This window comes from Drosophila yakuba, chromosome 3R, assembly GCF_016746365.2.
Source record: "Drosophila yakuba strain Tai18E2 chromosome 3R, Prin_Dyak_Tai18E2_2.1, whole genome shotgun sequence".
Lineage (NCBI taxonomy): Eukaryota > Metazoa > Arthropoda > Insecta > Diptera > Drosophilidae > Drosophila > Drosophila yakuba.
The window spans coordinates 26,474,317-26,494,502 of record NC_052530.2 but is presented as its reverse complement, the minus strand read 5'-3'; the positions used below and the strand labels follow the sequence as shown (position 1 = coordinate 26,494,502).

At 45.3% G+C, this 20,186-nt stretch overlaps 6 protein-coding genes across 6 annotated transcripts; 3 read left to right on the top strand and 3 right to left on the bottom strand.

Moving 5' to 3' along the window:
* Window positions 1–2,146: 2,146 nt before the first annotated feature.
* Window positions 2,147–2,835, top strand: LOC6538433 (enhancer of split malpha protein). Its single transcript, XM_002098921.4, has one exon. The coding sequence runs from the start codon at window positions 2,222–2,224 to the stop codon at window positions 2,654–2,656; it is 435 nt and encodes a 144-aa protein (XP_002098957.1). The 5' UTR covers window positions 2,147–2,221; the 3' UTR covers window positions 2,657–2,835.
* A 3,697-nt stretch (window positions 2,836–6,532) lies between these two features.
* On the bottom strand, window positions 6,533–8,994 carry LOC6538432 (phenoloxidase 3). Its single transcript, XM_002098920.2, has 4 exons — window positions 7,819–8,994; window positions 7,662–7,757; window positions 6,846–7,604; window positions 6,533–6,791 (listed from the first exon to the last, which is right to left on the bottom strand). The coding sequence occupies exons 1-4, from the start codon at window positions 8,812–8,814 to the stop codon at window positions 6,564–6,566; spliced, it is 2,079 nt and encodes a 692-aa protein (XP_002098956.1). The 5' UTR covers window positions 8,815–8,994; the 3' UTR covers window positions 6,533–6,563.
* Window positions 8,995–9,419: 425 nt separating this feature from the next.
* Window positions 9,420–10,147, top strand: LOC6538431 (enhancer of split M1 protein). Its single transcript, XM_002098919.3, has 2 exons — window positions 9,420–9,717; window positions 9,780–10,147. The coding sequence occupies exons 1-2, from the start codon at window positions 9,507–9,509 to the stop codon at window positions 10,037–10,039; spliced, it is 471 nt and encodes a 156-aa protein (XP_002098955.1). The 5' UTR covers window positions 9,420–9,506; the 3' UTR covers window positions 10,040–10,147.
* A 1,111-nt stretch (window positions 10,148–11,258) lies between these two features.
* On the bottom strand, window positions 11,259–12,252 carry LOC6538430 (enhancer of split M2 protein). The gene has a single exon (XM_002098918.4). The coding sequence runs from the start codon at window positions 12,121–12,123 to the stop codon at window positions 11,461–11,463; it is 663 nt and encodes a 220-aa protein (XP_002098954.1). The 5' UTR covers window positions 12,124–12,252; the 3' UTR covers window positions 11,259–11,460.
* A 4,546-nt stretch (window positions 12,253–16,798) lies between these two features.
* Window positions 16,799–18,053, top strand: LOC6538429 (enhancer of split m3 protein). Its single transcript, XM_002098917.3, has one exon. It carries the CDS (start codon window positions 16,997–16,999, stop codon window positions 17,669–17,671), a length of 675 nt encoding a protein of 224 aa, XP_002098953.1. The 5' UTR covers window positions 16,799–16,996; the 3' UTR covers window positions 17,672–18,053.
* A 766-nt stretch (window positions 18,054–18,819) lies between these two features.
* LOC6538428 (enhancer of split m4 protein) lies at window positions 18,820–19,579 on the bottom strand. The gene has a single exon (XM_002098916.4). The coding sequence runs from the start codon at window positions 19,486–19,488 to the stop codon at window positions 19,030–19,032; it is 459 nt and encodes a 152-aa protein (XP_002098952.1). The 5' UTR covers window positions 19,489–19,579; the 3' UTR covers window positions 18,820–19,029.
* Window positions 19,580–20,186: the final 607 nt, after the last annotated feature.

The following is a 20,186-nucleotide window of genomic DNA, read 5'->3' as shown; positions in this document are numbered from 1 at the left end:
ATGCCCCCCTCCCGTTGGCCCTCAGTCGCTGGTTGCCGCTGTTTAGGATGCGGTCGACGCTTTTGTGTTTTTTTCCCCCCTTTTTTTATTCAGCTTTTCTCATTTTTTTCGTATTTTTCAGATCTCTTTTTTAATGCTTTACACATTTGTTCGTCATAGCCGCGCGTTAAGTATGTGTGTCCATGTGTGCACTGAAAAAAAAGGGTTATGGGTTGGCACTTCAGTAGAGTACTTTTAGTAAGTTTCTCAACAAATATAGGTATTTGAATATAATATGTTGTTGTTTTCTGATCACTTCTTAGGCACTGCAACTCAGACTTGCACTTCAAGTAACTAATTTCTTTAGCCTTTCATGTAAATATTTTTCAAAGTGTACCCATGCTGGCATTGGCATCTCAAGTGGTGTATGTAAAGATCCAAAAAGCCACAAACCAGTTTGCCATCCGCCAAAGCCAGTGGACTCTGCTCTGTGGCTGCTGGGATGCCGACACATACTCCGCTTGGAGATCACATAAAAGACCCGGCACACCTCCTACTGCAGCCTCAGACCCCCTCGTGGATCTCCCCCCCCTGTGGATCCCCTTCTTAACCACCGCCTTGTGAATGGCTCCTCCGCCTGCTTTTATGCACTGTTTGTTGTGTATACACGGTCGGGCACTTGGCACGTTGCCCATTATCTCTCGGCGACTCAAACTCGAAATGGAAGTGAAGCTGAAGCTGAAGCGCTGAGGCTGTGGCTGTCGCTGTGGCTTTTATTTTTTGTTAAGAATTCGAGTGCATATATCATATTACCACCACCAGCAGGCAGAGATGCATCATCATTCCCGGCCACCACCGCCAAGTGTAAGCTGTCAATGGCCCCTTGACAGGAGGCTCCCAGATAGTGGGATATCCCCCCAGAAGACTCCCACTTTACAACTTGGATCTTGAGTCTCATTCCATTTGATTTTTCCCCATAAACAGCTAGTCAACTCATCTTGGCAGGGGGTGCAATCTGTGTGATCCATTAGTGGCACTGATAAAAAGCGAACCATTAAAACAGGATCCCCTAGCCAAACAACAAGTCATTAAAATGTATCTTCAAGTACGCGTTCGTATCTCGCCCTCAGCTCGCTTTGCACACACTTTCTCCCTGCGCCTTATCGGGTAATCCCACTCCCTTGAAGCGATATTGAAGTAACCCTCCCTATCGCTCCACACGTTCAGCACACTTGGGCCGCATGAAAGGGAATTAATTAAAATATCTATAAGATTCCCAGCTCACCCCTGGGGAGTGTTTTCCAAATTGAAGACAAGTGGCAAGTCCGTATTTTATTGGTGGTGGTTTCGTGAATGCTAGTGGTAAATGGATGCATCGAGCCCTGTGGGAAAGTTGGAAATCAAAACACCATAACAAGTGATTCGAGATGCCTATACAAATAGAAGATCCAACCCCAAAATCCCCTATGCCCTTTTCATATGCACGAAACCAGAGCCAGGACGAAACAATGTGTGGGAATGCGTGGGAATGGTCCTGCGGATTCGAAACTCAGAAACGGTCCCCTATCCTATGCCTTTATGTTGATTGCCCATTAGGAATACAATTTGCAACTCCTTTTCCATGATGTGATCCCTGTTGTTGATCCTGGGCTTCCTTCGGTGTCGTGAGAAATTTTACCAAGGAACACCTGCCCCATATCGGTGTGTCCTGGTTTGTCAGTGTGTTGGTGATTTTTTTCAGGTCCTCTCTGGGGATTTCACGCAGCACTTGAATACGTTTCCGAAAATTTTGAGGCCAACGAAAAATTGTTTCCCACACTCGTCGGACAGTTGCAGTTTTTGTAGGGGTTTGTTTCCTTAGCCGATGCACTCTTCTCTCGTCTCATCCCGTCTCGTCTCTACCTGCTCCTGGAACTTCCCCCGACTCCTGGTGAGCGTCGTATTTCAGGTTCTCCGCCCCGGTCCCGATTATCTCGGCTCTTTGAGGGCGAGGGTCTGCGTACTCCGTACTCCGCACTCCGTTTCTGTCTCTGTTTGTATACCCCTCCCTTTCTGCGGTGCGTGTCTTTGGCAGGGGTCCGTTCTCGCCCTCTCTGTCGCTCGAGCGCACAGGAAATGCACTTCGAGCCGGGCCGTCTATAAAAGCCGTCCGTTTGCCGGTTGGAAAATCATTCTGACATCGTCAGCCTTTCAAGCAACACACGCACTCTTACAAAACTACCCATATAATTTCAACCAAAAAATGTGCCAACAAGTCGTTGTCGTCGCCACCACCAACAACAAGATGAAGACCAGCTACAGCATCAAGCAGGTCCTGAAGACGCTCTTCAAGAAACAACAGAAGCAGCGCCAGCAGCAGAAGCCTCAGGGCTCTCTGGAATCTCTAGAATCCGTCGACAATCTGCGCAACGCCCAGGTTGAGGAGGCCTACTATGCCGAGATCGATGAGAACGCCGCCAACGAGAAGCTGGCCCAATTGGCCCACTCTCAGGAGTTCGAGATTGTCCAAGAGCAGGAGCAGGAGGACGAGGAGGAGGAGGACGTCTATGTCCCAGTTCGCTTCGCTCGCACCACCGCCGGCACCTTCTTCTGGACCACCAACCTCCAGCCAGTCGCCAGCGTTGAGCCCGCCATGTGCTACTCCATGCAGTTCCAGGATCGTTGGGCTCAGGCTTAAGAACCCAATGCCTCACCCTTCAATCTTCAAGCTTTAAGAACTCTACAAAACATTGTGATAGCACCAGCGGCTTTAACTCCCCAACAATCTCGGCGATCCAGCGCTTCCATTAGTTATTAAGATAATGTGATAGAACAAAGAAAAAAAGAGCTTTAAAACAAACGTACAAAATACAAAACAAGAAATATCAAAATCAAATTCATTCATCTTATAATTGGGCTGGGGTTTTGGGTAACACCATCATAAGAAAACACTTTGTTTATCTTCACTGAGATTGTTATGATTCGCTTGGCATTCCACATGAATGAATCGCTTGTTGTCCTAGCATAAATATTGTTACCGGAGTCAACGTGCCAGATAAGAACCACTGCTGGTAGAGATATTCGAGTTATTTTCAGAGTATGATAAAACAGGAGAAAACACTTGAATTACTTGCTGATGATTTCGGGGTAGTTTGCTCAGTAAGAGTTGATTAAAAAAGAGGGTATAAGTATGGGTTGTATCTGTTTATTGTTTACTAATATGAGCTGGTTAATAAAAGGTAAACAATCAATGGAGTGAGAGTAAACAAACTAATGAATGAATATCATAACAACAACAGTGAATCAATAATACCAGTATTACAAGTAATTTCATAGGACGGAAGGACATATAAAAATTGTTTACTATGTTTTGTTATTTCCATTCAATTGTGGAATAAGTCTTTAAGAGAAGATGCGGTTATTTGACTTATGTTTGGTCCACTAACTATTGGGTCGAAGTGTCTAGGAATCTCTCTACAATGCCAGTTCTTTTAGAATCTTAGAGGGAATGCTTTAATTGACTTCGGTGCAATTAAAATACTCCTCTAACTGGGTCATTGAATAGAAGTGCGACTCCAGCACATCCTGCAAGAAACCAGCCCACGCTCCACAAGAAAGTCAATTCCTCGGATAGCGCTGTCCCAAAATGGTCAACCTTGTGGCCAGCCTTGTCTTGTGGCCATTGTGGCCAGTAGGTGTGATGTGCTCGCACTTCGGCGAGATGGCCGCAAGCCAAGTTGGCCAAGAGCCAAGTGTTATGGCTATCACCTTGGCTAAGGCCACCATCGCCACCTGTGTGCGTCCAAATATGGATATCGTGCGCATAACTTCACGGCAGCTCCTGGCAAACGGGCTGGTGGCTGGTTGTCGCTTGTCGTACAACTTATTTATGAGTCGGCGAGGGAGTGGAGAAAGGCCGACAGGCGGGGAAAACGCCAAGAACCCGGTGAAAGATTGCAATACCGAGAAGCAAACACCAAACACCAAACACCAAAAACCACAATTAAAATGCAACATGTAGACGTCAACACCTCAAGACATCGAATCACATGCCAAGGCGTCTCGAGGCGGACGTTGAAATTGGGCATAAAAACAGTTGCCGCAAAAGATAATCGCCTTGGCTAGGGAATCACAATCCGACGCAGGTCCCTCACACGATTCCCACTCTTTCACACACTCTGTCCGTCCTTCTCTATCAATCTCAAACGCATTTCTCCTACACTAAAAATACAAATTGATGTCGACAGCCGGGGAGGAGCAAACGAAGGAGTTGGGTAAAATCAAATGAAAGACCAACATGAATAACCAGAAAGATCGGGAAAAATTCGAAAATATCCGAGGCATCAAATACTCTTTCTTTACTGAGATTTAGTTATTTCAGATTTAGCTTTATTACTAAGTATTTAGCACAAAAACACACAAACACAAAATTACTTACAAAAGTACAGATGGATTTTCTTGTCTAGGATACACATGCTTAGCCATAGCAATCATTTAAATTATTATATATATCAGGAATATATATTCCCTATATCAATGCTGAAACACGTATACCCATTCAAAAAGAAGTTCTGGTAGCGCCGTGACGTAAATTAAGTAGCAATATAAGTTTTTGTTAAATTGCCTTTGACAGCACATAATTAATTTCGTATGCAAAGCGAGGCTTGTCTGCACGAAAGAATTGAAAATTGGAAGAAAGAACCCATCATGGAATGCCGTTGATAATGCTGATGACACTGTTCATGCCGATGGGCGATGATCCGAGCGATGAGTCCGGGGGAACGCAACTCCGATGGCTATCTGGATGGGCAGTGGCTCATTTGCATACCTGTGCACCGAGTCAACCTGATCCTGTGCCGCGCTGTCTTGGCCGTGGTTCTGGGATTGTGAAAATGGGAGTGAGAATGGGACTGGGAATGGGAATGGGTTGTGGCTCGTAGTCTTCGCTTTGATGGGTTTAATGGACGCGTGTGTACCCAATTCTCGATGACCAGCGGAGCGGCCTTCGCGTGCGTGACGAGCATTCGCTTAGCGGTCATTGATTGGCCAGGCCTGTTGGTTTTGGCCAGGTCTATGGCTATGGAGGGCGCCGTCAGCAACAAGTGTGTGAACACCATTAAACGGTGATTAGGCCCGGCCACCACGCTCCCTTGGCCACCGCCGGCTATTGGGATTCCCCCCATCCCATCCCGTCTTCTGTGCGGCGCGACGAGAGGCCTCAATTACCATTATGCCCCATGGAGATGGGCCGTTTTGATGAACTGTGCAACCATGTGGGCGGTCAGAATGTTGTAACCGAATTAGACCGAAATGTGTGGCGAGAAACAAGATCATTTGTCAAAACTATTGGAAGTGAAGGGAATGGGGGATTTTTTGAAACTTGGGTCTTGATAACAATTTTATAATGAACGAGAAATTATTGTTAAATGTTTAAAATGAAATCATTAGAACGTTGATAACATAATCAAAACACCAGAATGCCCGCAATCAAAACATCCAATAGAATGATGAAAAAAGTACCACGCAGTTCCTGAAAAACATAAGTCATCTACCAAAAGAAAAACATTACCTCAACTTGTTGGTAAACAATGATATCACAAGCATAGCAGGAAAAGCAATAAAGAAGTTTCTTCCCCGATATTATCAATATTTTCAAAAAGAATCGTTGATATCTGTAATAAACAAGATAGTAGCGAGAGTACTGATGATGCTGTTACGAAGATAGATCTTTCCCAGACAGCAGACAAGCAAAATTAAGTTTCCAGAAGGTAAGCAAACATTTCTAGAACACGTTTAGATACCCTTACTTACAAAACCAAAAGAAGATATAAATACATATACTTCCATATAAATACATATACATACATACATATATACATACATACACGTAAACAGAAAAATCTCCTTTTTCGGTTTTTGAAAAAAAAATTGCATTTTCGATATCCACATCACCAAAATTTGCAAAAAATGGCAAAAAATTTCATTTTGTTTTTTGAGCTCATGTGGATAGGAAATTTTGTTACGAGTTCAACGAGGTATGGCATTCCAGTTTTGGCTAATTATTTGCAATGCTATCAAAAAAAAACGGAATATTTTTTATAAAAAAATCGAAAAAATAATGTTTGTAAGAAATCTGATATTTTCAGTCGGCATTTTCGACATAACTTGGCCAAAATTGGGCGCACTCCTAAAATAAAGACTGTTTTGTGCTGCTAATAAACATAGCTAACTATGTCTATCCCTACTTTTTCGGGTTTAGTAAAAAAAAAATTTGTCAAATTTTTGCATTTCCGATAAGGGGTACCATCATCAAAATTTGCGAAAAATTGACAAAAATTAGCATTTCAATATATGTACATGGATCGATAGGGAATTTTGTTACGAATTCAACGATTTATGGCATTCCAGTTTTGGACAATTATTTTCAATGCTACTGAAAAAAAACGGATTATTTTTTATCAAAAAAAAGTGTTTGTAAAAAATCGGATATTTTTTCTGTCGGTTCCTTGAAAGTCGCTATAACCGAATTAATATACAATGCATTTTTAAAACCGATTCGATACATCTATAATATAGATATACATATATGGATACATATATGTAGATCAGGATAAGTTTGCCAATTGGGGAAGCTTTACTGTGCGGTCCTCGTGGGTAATGTTGACTTCCACAGTGCTCATGTTGGGCGTTAGGAAGTCCTTCAGCAAAACTGCACTCATGCGAGGCACGCGATCGAATGGGAAGCCCATGGATCGGCGATCTGGGTAAAGGCGATCGCGGACTCCACAGTAGGAGGCGGCATCGCTGCAGCTACCCACAAGTGTCTGGTCAACCTGGAGAAGGTGAAACGTCAGGACAAGTCCATAAAGCCCTTAGAGAACACCTACCCTTTCATTGTCGTAGTTGGAAATCATGACGAACAACTCAAAGCTCATGCCCTCAACACGACCCTTTGGGACCAACATGTGATTGGGCCAACCGCAGCCGCAGAAAAAGTTCTCCAACTCCTCCGGAGAATTCGCAGCCCCACGGTTGTTGTCCAGATTGCGGAAAGTGCGCTTAAAGGGAATGGTTACACTCGATTCCGTAGAGCTGCGTACAAACCTATGTTGTCCGGGTGGAATCGAAATCCCAAACTTGTCCAGCTCAATCATCATGCGGCGCTGATCTGCCATAAACATGGGAGCGTTACGATCATCCAGCTTGGGCGCCATGAAGATGCGCACGTAGCCGAACTTGGTGGCTCCAGTGGAGTTGACCATGTTAATGGAGTAGGTGAATGGGTTGTGCTGCAGATGGGTGAATCGAGCAACGACACTGCCACGGGGCAAAAAGTCGACGCCACGGGACATATCCACATCCGACTCCTGCCAGAATGTGGTTATCCTGTTGATCCTATCCTGGCTAATCACATTGATGTTTTGAACCGTAATGCCGGGATAGCTCAGGTCTTCCTCGGTGTAGGCCGGAAGTCGCCCCTTGTGCTCCTGGAAAATGTTGTCAATGAACGCGTGCCACTTGTAGAAGACTGGGTCGCGCATCGCAGTGGTAGAATCCCCCATCACACCCTGGTTCTCCAAATGCTTGTTAGTCGGATCGTGGGAGTACGAGATCAAGACGTGACCCATGTTGTGCACATCACCGTACTGCAGATTAGATATTCTAGTAACTATGCATAGGAGTGGCAAAGTAGCTCATCTTACCAGTGCTGTATTGGGCGACAATACGGAGGCTTCAATAATGTTGCCGAGGTAGTCAATGCCCTTCACTTCATCCAACTGAATCCTTTCATTGTTTGTCTGGAAAATGAGATTAGGTACTTGATGAAAAATAATTGAAAGGACAATGGCCAAGACTCACATCCAAAACGTAGCCCTGGTGGATGGCTTGGTAGATGCGATCGATCCACCGCTTCATGTCGTTGAGCCCCACTTTGATCTGGTTGGCCGGGCGGTCGACATCGCTCAGCTGGGTGTTATCGAATCGCGGAGGATAGGCCCGACTGGCCACCGTGGAGTCCATCTTGGGGAAGTAGCCTTCGGCAATGGGTTCATCCAAGTCGTTAAGCGGCTGAACCCGGGCCATGTGATTGCTCAATCGCTCGGCGTTGTAGCGGGCCATCACCTGCTGGTGCATATAGTAGAAAAGCTCGCCACGACGATCCTTGTCCACTATCCGGCGATCGGCACCATCGCTGATCTCGATGGGATAGATGAGATGCCAGTGCCAGTGGTGCAGATTGATGCCCAGATCCTCGCGAAAGTACCACAGACGGTGCTCGTGATCCAAATCGGAGGCGGTATAGTTAACTGGAACAACAATAGGAACCCGTGATTCCGATTCCTCCACCACGAACGATTGCTCGCGTACCGAGCGCAGTACCTGCGAGTCGATGAATCGATCTGGAAAGCTTTGCGCAAAGGATGGCAGATCTAGGCCCTGGGTGTCAGGACGATGGAGCAGAGCCACCGATAGGGCATAATGAAACATTACAGCGTTAACGCGATCCCTGGCAAAGGCGGCCACACTTAGGAGATCCTCCACGGAAAGCAGTTTGGTAAAGACCTCGATCAAGTGCCCCGCCATCTGGCGGTGGGATTTCAGCATCAGCGAGAACTGCTCGGTACGGCCCAAGGACATGGGAAAGCTAAGATCGGGAATGGAGATCTCCTTGAGGTCTATCATTCTCGCTTTACTACCGCCAATTCGGTACTGCGTCTTCTTGCAGATCTTCGTGTATTGATCGGTCAGATAGTGGTCGGGTACATTGAACATGGTGCCATCGCCACCTTTGTCCATGAAAACGGGCTCCGTCGGGTGATCGAACAGAAGGAGGAGATTCTTCTTGTCGCCCATTTTGTAGGAGCTAAATCCTGTAGGTCTTGGTAGGAAACTAACTAATGGTGCCTAATCCTGTAGGACTTGGTAGGAAACTAACTAATGTAAAGTCACTTGAAGCGTTGAGACTCCACAAATGCGACTATCCACAGCAGTGGTCACCCATTTTATACCAAAATCAAATAATGCATTATCAACCGAATATTCCCAATTCTGCGGTTTTCAAAAATGTCATTGCGAATTTTCTAAATAATTTTGCAAGTGTCTACTTATTTAGAAGCTTGCAAAGTAAAGGGACGTTTGCCAGAAACCGCAAAAAAACATATCACTCGTGTAAGTTAATATAATAAATGTATTACCATGTCAAAAGCTCACATATTAAACAGCAATCCAACCAACATATTCTCGTAATAGGTATACCCCCTTGAAGGGTATAAACACAGTTACTCACCGAAACAGTGCCGGTACCTTGTAGAACTTTGTAGACCACATAAACGAGTTTTTGTTTTGGCTCGCTGATAAGAAGCCGCTCTTATCTGCACTCTATAACTGATATACTATCTGCTAGTAGCTAGAGAGAGCCATAAAAATATATAAAAATCAATGAAACTTCAGACAGTCATACCAATTGAAATCGATAGCTACTACAGAGAGAACCCTTTCGTCGGTTGAAACCAAATAATAAACAACGAAAGTAAAACTACTTCAAAATGATGAGCCAATCTTTGACCCTTTGCTGCCTGGTTCTGGTGGCCTGTGTATACGGAAATACAGTGTCCACAAACGATACCGCCTGTCCAACTATTTGCCCCAGTATCTACAAGCCAGTATGCGGAACTGATGGCCAGAACTTCAAGGAGTTTGCCAGCACCTGCAATCTATTGTCCCACAATTGTCGCCGCGAAAGGAACAGCGTGCAGGGTGAGTAAAATTCAAATAAAATAGTAAAGATTCCGATCTTTAACATCGATGTGATTCCATAGCCTATGCTGCCACCGATGCCGCCTGGTGCAGTTCCGAGTTCGTCGAGAATCTGCACGAGAAGTTGGGCAACTTCAAGCTGGAGGTTAAGGAGTGCTTCAAGCCCTGCTCGATGATCTATCAGCCGGTGTGCGTTACCAATGGAAAGTATCGTGCCGAGTTGGCCAACTCCTGCCTGCTGGAGAACTTCAACTGCGCCCTGCAGGTCTCCGGCGCCCAACCCGCTGAGCTCTTCCGTCTTTTGCGCGAAGAGAAATGCTAGACGGGATCGGTCGTAAGGTCGGAACAATGAGCAGGACCATCTTTTGTACGTCAAAGTCATCCTTTTGTCTTGGACGAAAATACAACCCTACGAATTTATGAGACATGAGTAAACGACTTGTTAATTGGGGTGATCACAGTGGTGTAGCGAAAGTGAAACGGAAATCAGTTGTTGCGATTCGACATGGTCAGCATCGCAAATTTGTTGTAATTCGTTTAGAAATGTTTAAAGGTGTCTTAGACAAGGTTTTCCATTTGTTCAGAGAAATGCACCATTTTATAAAACTAGCCTTAAAATGTTGATCAATAACTAATTATTTTGGAATCTTATATCTTTCTTGGATTCGTTTATCCAAATTTTTAATGTTTCCTCAAAAATTATAATATAATTGAACCGCAAATTTCGTGTTTGTGGGTTTCAAGTTTCCTGTTTTATATCCGTTTTTGCAACGTGTCTTGTGGTTGAGCTGATAAGTATTGAAACCAACTTCCCCAAATGAGGCAGAGCTAATTTGACGGATATTCCCATTTAACCGCAAGCTTATCAGTACCCCAGATAATGGATTTCGTTTGTCATATAAAGCTTAACTGCAGAATTTCATCAATGATTTGGTAGTGTGATATACCCATGAAAAAGTGCCTACTTCCAGTGAAGAGGTCCATTTTTGCAGTCCCATTAACTTGAGTGGCTAACTGGGGACATTAACACAGGATATGGGCCTGCAATCACTCTCAATTCTTGTACATATAGTCTGGGAGCATCGACGTGACATTCACCGCAAGATGATACCAGTTTGCACATCTACCACTCCTTTCAGCTCCTTTGATCGCCTTACCAACCCGTCTGTGCAGACCGCTCATCTGTCAGGGCTCATTAGGTTCCACTCATAACATTGCTTCCGTTATCCTTTGCTCTGATCTTCGTTCTTCCGTTATGTCTGTGCTTCAGAAGATCGGGTTCTTCTTTCCGATCCCCCAGAATGATAAAGCAGAATAGGTGCCATTATCAATTTTTTAAGTCTGCTACCCCAAGATGATGGATCAATATAATTTAAAGTGTTTAAGGAACACTGACGATAAAGCAACCGAAGGTCCAAGTTGTAAATCGCATTAACAACGAATCGAACTATCATTTCGAATAACCATAAAACCCTAAAACACACTGGTTTTTATTATCAGACTCCTTCCCCCCGAAATCCAAACAATAATAAAACATTTCCTTTGCTTGTTATCTTCATCTGTATTGTACAAAATGATTATGTTTATGTTTAATTTTACATGCAAATTAGTATCACATCAACAACGTTAATATTGCGCAGGGAAATAAATAAATGAAATTACAATAATTAGGGGTACGACCCCCACGAGCATGAGATCTATTCCAGTGATGGGGTGAGGTGATTGTGGGTTTGTGGAGTACAACTAGCAGAGTGTTCCGGGCAGCTGACTGAAGCTCTGGCAGAGCAGGGCGTGCAGGAGATCATCGTCCACTCGATCCTGGGTGTTGGCCCAGAAGAAGGTGCCATTATCCGTGCTGATGTACTGCAGTGGCAACTGCAGATCCCAGAGATTGCTGGGCAACTGTGTTGCACTGCTGCTGCTGTTCATGTTCATGTTGCTGCTGCTACTGGGGTTGATGTTGTGGCTGCTGTGATGTCGGTGCTGGCAGTTGCGTCCATGCTGGCAGTTGCCGCAGCTCTGGGCGCTGAACTTGTCCACATGCACGCTGCTTATCAAAGTGGGTGTGTTGGGCGGCTGGGTGAGGGACTCCTGCTCCTGCTCCTCCGGCAATTGCCTTAGCTCCAGACCGTACTTGTGAATAGACTCCTCTGGCGTTGACTTGGTGTCATCTTCAATGAGCAACTCCTGCTGCTGCTGTTGCTGCTGCTGTGTGTTGTTGAGATCCACGTTGTTGGGATGGGCCAAGGTCAGGTGGGTGGTGCGACCTTTGCCACCCACTTTCAGCAGGCGACTGAACGGCTTCCACACGTTGCGCATGCGCCGTGTTGTCTTTGTGTTCGATGCTGTGGCCGCTGTCAGCGCTGAAGTGCTGCTGGCTGTCAGGTTTTTCGTATCCAGATACATGATTGCTGCGTTGCTTTTGCGGAGCTTTTACTTGATATTTGCTGTAATGTTGTGTTGTGGTGGTGGACAGCGAGCGTTGCGTGTGCGCACCTCGCAAGAGCTGGTCGTTTACTGATGCTGCTGCGCCGGCGTCGCTCATATTTATATATGAGGCGAAGTTGCTGCGCTGCCGATGGCCAGTCAAGAGTGAAATCGTACGCCGGCTGATCTCACGAGCGGCTATAACCCAAGCACCGTACGAAATTTGAGTGCACTCTCACACACAGAAGAACACTGAACAGTGAACAGTGAACCACAGCCGGGCCGGTGGTGAGAGGTGAGCCCGCTGGAGGAGGCGGGGGAGGAGTAAAGGCCTTTTTATGTGCGCGTATTTCCCAAATAAATTCCAACAGGAATCCACAAGCTCCAGTCTTCTGTGTGTGTACTTTTCCCATGCACGTACAATCGACAAGGGCCGCTTGATGAGTTTTGGCTGCAGGTAGATGAAGACCACGTTTCCGCACAGTGGTGCAAGCGGGTTGGAAAATCGGTATCAAATATAAATGGAACTTTAATTTTATAGCCTGATAAAATTATAATATGAAAATTATGATAATCATAAGGAATTATATTTGATTAAATATTTAATAATAAAATTAATATAATAATAATATACAAAGAAAATGTTGTATATATTGTAAACATGATGTTGTGTTTTTGTTGTTATTTATTTTGTTCATATACTGTTGCATTTTATGGCTTGAAACCAGTGTGCGCATCGCCTGTTCGTCATTTATGCACGACTGACTTTGTTTTCACATTCACACGGTACCCAGAGCCCGGAGCCCAGTAGTACATGGGTTGTTGTCCGGTCTTCAGGCTTCGGGGCTAGGGATTTCGGGCGATGTGGTGGTGGTTGGGGGTTAGGGCTCGCCACAGAGCCGTCGTCGAAGGGGCATCGAATAGCACCTGTTCCCTTCTGCGAGCGTGGGACTAAGACGCTGCGCATTTCCGTCCTGGGGAACCGGCAATGGTTGGTTAGGGCAAAGGCAATGGTAAAGGCAAAGGCAAAAGGCGCAGGCGTCGCCGTTGTTCGATGTCGATGTCTTCGAGTGTGGGAAAGGGCTTATAAGAATTTCACTTGGTTTTTCGGCTTTTTTCGGGCCACTATTATTGTTGTTGCTTCTGCTGACGCTGACGCTGTTATTTCTGTTTCCTTTCGATGTGATTTTTGTTTCGGCTGAGCAGCTGTTATTGCTACTTGTTCGCCTGTTTGTTGTCATTTATAATCAAGGCTCGCAGAGCCCGGCGCTGATAAGTTCATTTTAAAAAGGGACTAGTCGCAACGAGGGGATTATGACATGTTGTGGTTCACACGCTCCGAACTGGGAACGGAAAACATCGGATGGGAATCGGTTGGCATAAGTATGGGTATGCCATGGCAATGGGCATTCGCATTGGTATGGGGGATCTAATGAGGCCGTGACCTCATTCAGGCAACAAGTCCTTGCCGGATCGCAGGTTCCCACACTGCACAACAATCGGTGTTAGCTGCGATAACTAGTTAGGCCAGCTCAGCTGCGAATCGGGTTTTAATTTTCTTCATATACTCGTATATATTTTGTGCCCGAAACTCGTGCCAATCGCGTGTGCACCGCACGCTTGCGCACCAGAGATCTCTCGACGCGACTTGACTCTGTTGCCTTTGGCCGCTATTAATCTTGGCTGAAACACCACCACCAGCTCCCCTTCTCCCCCACCCGCCATCCCGCGCACTTTTGCCCCCAATCAGCGTCTAGGCTTTGAACTGCACGTTTGCCAAATTGAAAGCGACTGACTTGGCAACACGGACACCGGCTGAAACTCCAACTCGGAGCTCGACTACCAAGCCAGCTCCGACTCCAACTTCGCGAATGCGATTGCCGCTCCAACAGAGGCCAGCTTGTGCCTGGGCTTGTGCCTTTCAGAGACGGACTCTGGTAGTGTTAGGCGACTCATACTCTCACTTATGTGGGTCTTTGGAACACTTGAAGATATTCGGGAAAATATCCATGATTTGATAAATGATATTATTTAATCATGTTATGTATATCTGTTCACCTGGTATTTCCAGATTTAGTTTTATTCAGTAGTAACTGAATAGTGTTCTCCTAATTTATTATCTCCCATTAGAGCATTGACAATTCGCTGCTCTATGACCCGTCCAGACTGTCTTTACCCATCAGCAACTATTTGGCTTTTAAGCTTTTGGTTCACACGACTGGCGATGGCAACAAGTTTTGTGCAGAACTATATACACATCGACAGACAAACAGACGTGCATATATGACAAGCAATTAGTGTGCATTGAGGTTAGTCGAAAATGGTTTTGCGGTCTCTCTATTGCTGTCCATCGGTGTCTGCCTGATTATTTTGCATATTCGCATTACTCATACGCCACGTGTGCCGGCCGAGTTGAAAGTTGAGGCATCTTGAAAGGCGAACCATCGAAATGCCTTGAGAGTCTTAATTGTTATGGCTCCAGTCAGCAGAAAGGCAAGCCAAGTCAAGCCAAACGGCTAACGGAAGTCATGGCCAGAAGACAAACAAACAGAGCGATTCTGCAGCATCATGGGAAATGCTTAGCCAGGCAAAAAGCACGGCCACAAAAAAAATAACTCCGAGGCGTCCAACCACAAGTGTCATATTGCTGCCATGGTGATAAAGTCGGCCCAACAGCAGCTGCGAAACAAAAAGGGGCATAAAAAACAGGCAACATTTTATACACACTGTGCTGACCAGTAGCCCTGAGATCAGCGAATTAAAAAAAATATGTGGAGGACGGGCGAAAAATGAATCTTAGAACGACAACCGGATGTTAAAGTTTATTACGAAAGGCGACAAATGCCGAAGGGTTTGCTAATCGGACTATGCAAAAACAGTTTTATTTCTTTCTTTTCGGAACCCCCAATGCGTCGAGATAGCGAAACTGTTACACTAAATCGATACGCTTCAACGAAAAGTCAACCCACAGCCCAAGCCATCGTAGTGGTTGTGCACTGCGAAAAATGTTTAGCAATGCCAATAAATTTTAAAAATAATTTTATCAAGAATTATACTGGTTACATTTGCGTAAAATATCAAAATAAATATTTCACTTGTTGCTGTTGTAAATAGCCAAGTTGCTATTACTGAAATTACTTCGAATCGAAATAGACCCAAAATTTTTCCATGTGCAGTTGTCGCAGTCATCATCATCAACCAAGCATGCGACATAATTGCGCGAGTTAAGGCTGCCCCTCCCCCCAGCCACCCCTCACCAGTTCGCCCACTGCCCCCCATCGGCGGGCTGGCAGTCAACCCGCTTGAAATCAACCAGCAGCAACAGCAACAACATTTCAGCAATCCATCGGATCGCATCACAATCCAGCCATCCGTCCAACGTGTGGGAAACACACGACAAATCTGTTTCCCACGGTCTCGTAAAGTAGGCACACCGCACACACACACACACACACACATACACACCCATCCCCAACCACTGAACCATGGGACCCACAATCACATAGGCTACTGCCTCGTAGGCTCCCTCGTGTCTCATTCTCATTGTTGGTGTGAGCGGTGCGGAGCAGCGGACTTCGACAGCGAATGGGAGCCGAGCACTGTCATCATTGACAATAAGTATGACATGGACGAGGGGGGATGGAGGGGGGGGACCGGAGCGGGCTGAGAGACACGCGCAGTCGCCGAGAATGAGATCCAATCCGAAAGCCGACTGTCGACTGCCGACTGCTCAGTTTCCCTCTGGCCATGCAATCAATTGAAGACGACGCGCGCCAGAGCACCAATGCTGCAGATACAGATACATTTGTATCTGCGGCGGGGCACGCTCTCGCTCGCTCCCATTGCATGCACCTTGGTTCGAAGTCGAGTAGTTTCGGTTAATAATACTAATATTCCAGTTCATGGTATTACTTTAAATAAACAGATCTTAGGAAAATAATTTCAGATGGTTTGCCCATATTTATAGCATACTTTTCGGAGCTCAAAGGATATATGAGAGCTAATTGTGTATGTTAAATGAATATTTCAACTTGTAGAAAGCTTTTCTAGACAGTTTTACTAACTTTTTAAGAATTATAACAATGTTCTATATAATTTATTTATTTTAGTACCTAATATTCACCTAGCAGTAATAATGTCCTTTGGTTTATGCAATTTTTATAGCATACTTTTAAGAGTCTTCTTTAAAAATTAAGAAATTCCTAATGAAATAAGGTAATATTCAAATGTAATAAATAAATAATTAAAAATTTATTCATTGGATAGTAAAAGTATAGACAAATATTGCTTTGGAAGTACTAGGATTAATTCTTTTATTTTAATAATACAATTTTGTTACAATAGGATAAATAGGGTAGACATTCAGCAACTAGTCGAGGCTTATTAAGAAACTACATAATTTCACACTGATGGTTCCACTGTACCCCCTGCAGACGGGCCAACCCCCATCGATGGCCTACAGTAGCCTCTCTTTGTGCCGCTGCCGAGCGCCGCTACCGATCCGCGACCGAGAAGAGCCGAAGTGGAACTCGATCTTGGGCCCGAGTGCCTTGGGAGCGTGTGTGAGTGATCATGCGGGAGCTTTGTGGCCGGGAGAGCCCGATCCCCGATCGCCGGGAGAGCCGGGCTGTCATATAAAAGTAGGGCTGGGAACTAGTTTGCCACTCATTTCGTAAAAGTGCCGCCACTCGAACGCACCGCAATCGGTGGAACGCGCAACGCACGCGCAACAAACACGTCAAAAAGCAACCAATCTATGCAACCAACCCAAATCAGAAGTGATAATGTGCAGTTGAGAGACTAAATGCAACAGAACAATCCTTTAAACACATAAATAACTACCCAATCGATCATGGTCATGGAGATGTCCAAGACGTATCAGTACCGCAAGGTGATGAAGCCGCTGCTGGAGCGCAAACGGCGAGCCAGGATCAACAAGTGTCTGGACGATCTCAAGGATCTGATGGTGGAGTGCCTGCAGCAGGAGGGCGAGCACGTCACCCGGCTGGAGAAGGCGGACATCCTGGAGCTGACCGTGGATCACATGAGAAAACTCAAGCAGCGGGGTGGTCTCTCGCTGCAGGGAGTTGTTGCTGGTGTTGCCAGCCCACCCACCTCAACCAGCACCGCCCACGTGGAGTCCTTTCGCTCCGGTTATGTGCATGCTGCCGATCAGATTACCCAGGTCCTGCTGCAGACGCAGCAAACCGATGAGATTGGCCGCAAGATAATGAAGTTCCTATCGACGCGACTAATTGAGCTGCAGACGCAGTTGCTCCAGCAGCAGCAACAGCAACAACACCAGCAGCAGCAGCAAATACCGCAATCATCGGGCCGCTTAGCCTTCCCGCTGCTGGGAGGATATGGACCGGCGGCCGCCGCTGCAGCCATTAGTTACAGCTCCTTCCTGACCAGCAAGGACGAACTGATCGATGTGACATCCGTCGATGGCAACGCGTTATCCGAGACGGCGTCAGTTAGCTCGCAGGAGTCCGGCGCCTCTGAGCCCGTCTGGAGGCCCTGGTAATTGGGCGTGCCCAATATGGATAAGATATCACTAACGTTATAATCGCAACCCAAAAAATGGCTATTGACCGTTCTGCAACAAGATCCGTTGTCTTCCAAAGTAAATCATATCAACCGAAGTTAATTGAGGTCTAATCGATTTCTAAATGGTTTTGAAATACTTTTAGTTTTAGTTCCGATAATGGTAATTTGTAAATTAATTGTTTAATTTCAACTGTGATATAACTAAAGTACGATGATCAATCAGTGAATATATTCGAGTGCGCTAATTTCCTACTCCAAAAGTTCCCTAAGCTTATTAGCTCGTTGCGCTCTCTTTAATTTAAGCTTTAAATAATTTATAAATGTTAATTTATGATTAGTTGAGAAAGAAGAATCAAAAATACAGTACCCAAATAAAATAAATGATTTAAATTGAAAACGCAACGTTTTACTTATGGGGGAATGAGATAAACTTTGTGTCTACGAATATTATATCTTGGTACTGAAACGCAACATGTTGGACAAATCTTGAAACTTAAATCTTGAAATTAAACTAAGCAATGTAACGCAAAATTAACCGAAACTGCTATTTCTAGTCCCAGGCCGTCAATGTTGTTTACTGCCCCAATAAATTACCTTTAATTGGCGTGAAGACACATCAGCTTTAATGTATGCAACACATTGATTCCCTGATTCATTCCCATAAGCAGATCATCTAATTGGAGCCTGTTTTTACCACCAATCCGATCGGCAATCAACGGATCGGATCCTCTCTACCTGCTCGAGAACTGGTTGGCATTGTGGTCCAAATCAACAGGCCAAACAACCCCGACTATCTGCACTACCTGCTGGCAGGTAAATTGATCAACAATAAGACAGGAAAAAAAGGTTCAGGATCGAATCGGATTAGGGTCCGCTCGTTTTTCAAATGAGTCATGCCAATTAAGAAAGGACTTCGCTCCCTATTTATTTTCTGTGTTGATTTGTAAACGGAAAATTGTTGGAACAATAAGGGGTAACATAGAATTTAAATTCCCATTCAATTATTCCTTTTGGGTGAAATGTAACACAATTTTGGGTAAAGATGACCAATTTCAAATGTGTGATTTAGAGAAAGCCCCATTTCATACGACTTTTCAATGACTTAAAGTAAAAAGCAGTGGTTGATTTCATTTAAATTGTATATATATTTTGATTTTTTTGTAAATGTTAAGTAAAATGTATCACAATTTTTGTAAAGCTCTTCAGTTGAGTTGATCGGCTTGCGTGTTAATTTTTGTGGAATGGTGTCAAAAATTAACGGAAGACGTTGATTAAAGCTGGAGATCCAATGGAAGACATAGTTGCAGGATGTAGGTTGCAGGATGCTGATCTAGCTTAGGCCTGAACCCAACGATCCTGGGGGGTGGCGATGGCGTTGGAGGTGCTGCAGTAGAGGGGCTCGACGAGATCGTTGTCGGCTGGCAGATCGGAGACGGCGGTCCAGAAGAAGGTGCCGTGAGCGGTGCGGACGAAGTGAACGGGCACGGTGGGCAGTTGCTCGAACTCGTAGTCCTCGATTTCGCAGGATTGGGAGAGACGCTCGTTGGCCTCGTTCTCGCAGGACTCGAGGGAGGCGCAAATGGAGGCGGACTCCAGATCGGCGTTGCGGCTGTTCTCCATGGATTCCAGAGACTCCAAGGAGTTGGCCTTGAGGGCGTTCTTCAGATTCTGCTCCTCCTCGACGCGCTGCTGCTGCTTGAAGATCTTCTGCAGCAGTTTCTTCACGCTGTAGGACAGCTTCTTGTTCGACTTGATGGTCATGGTGTTGTTGGTGTTGATCTTGTTCTGGCACATGATGATGTGTTTTGGAATTTTGTGTGTAGCTGCTGTGTAGCTGAGATGTGTACTGTACGAAGCGTTGAGCTCGAATGATGCCTGATCCTCTGAGCCGGGGTCCTTTTATACTCGCCAGGACGTGGAGAAACCCGAAGCCGAGCAGGTCACAAAACACCGAGTGTGGGAAACTACAAGGATACGTGTCCCGAAAAATCCTATACACAGTGCGGATACAAGGCGAGGCAACAACAAAAACGGCAGGTGTGTTTTTCGAAAAGGGACTGCATCGGCATTAACCTGCGTGCGTCGGAGTGTGACGGCATGTCGTGCCGCTCCACTCGCACCTGTTGAAGGTGCGGGCAATTTTATCCTGCTGCAGGATCGTGAGAAACGAGACTTTCTAGCAGTTCCCACAGTCTCGCTTCGAAAGGATCCTTTTTGAAAAGGAGATTCGTTTTTTTCCCTTTTTCTGCCGATCACTTTTGGTTTTTATGTGCACTTATCTCATTATGTAGGCAGTGCGAGCGGGACGGACGATGATGGAGCCGAGGGGGCGGGGGAAATCCCTTTTCCATTTCTCGAACACGTGTGCAGCTCGAGAACGTGGGAGAATATTTTCAATTTTCAACGCTCGAACGGAGGCGAACAATTAATGCCCGAAACCAGAAGATAAAATAGCTCAATAGGCAAACAATCCAGAGAATTTGACGGAGTAG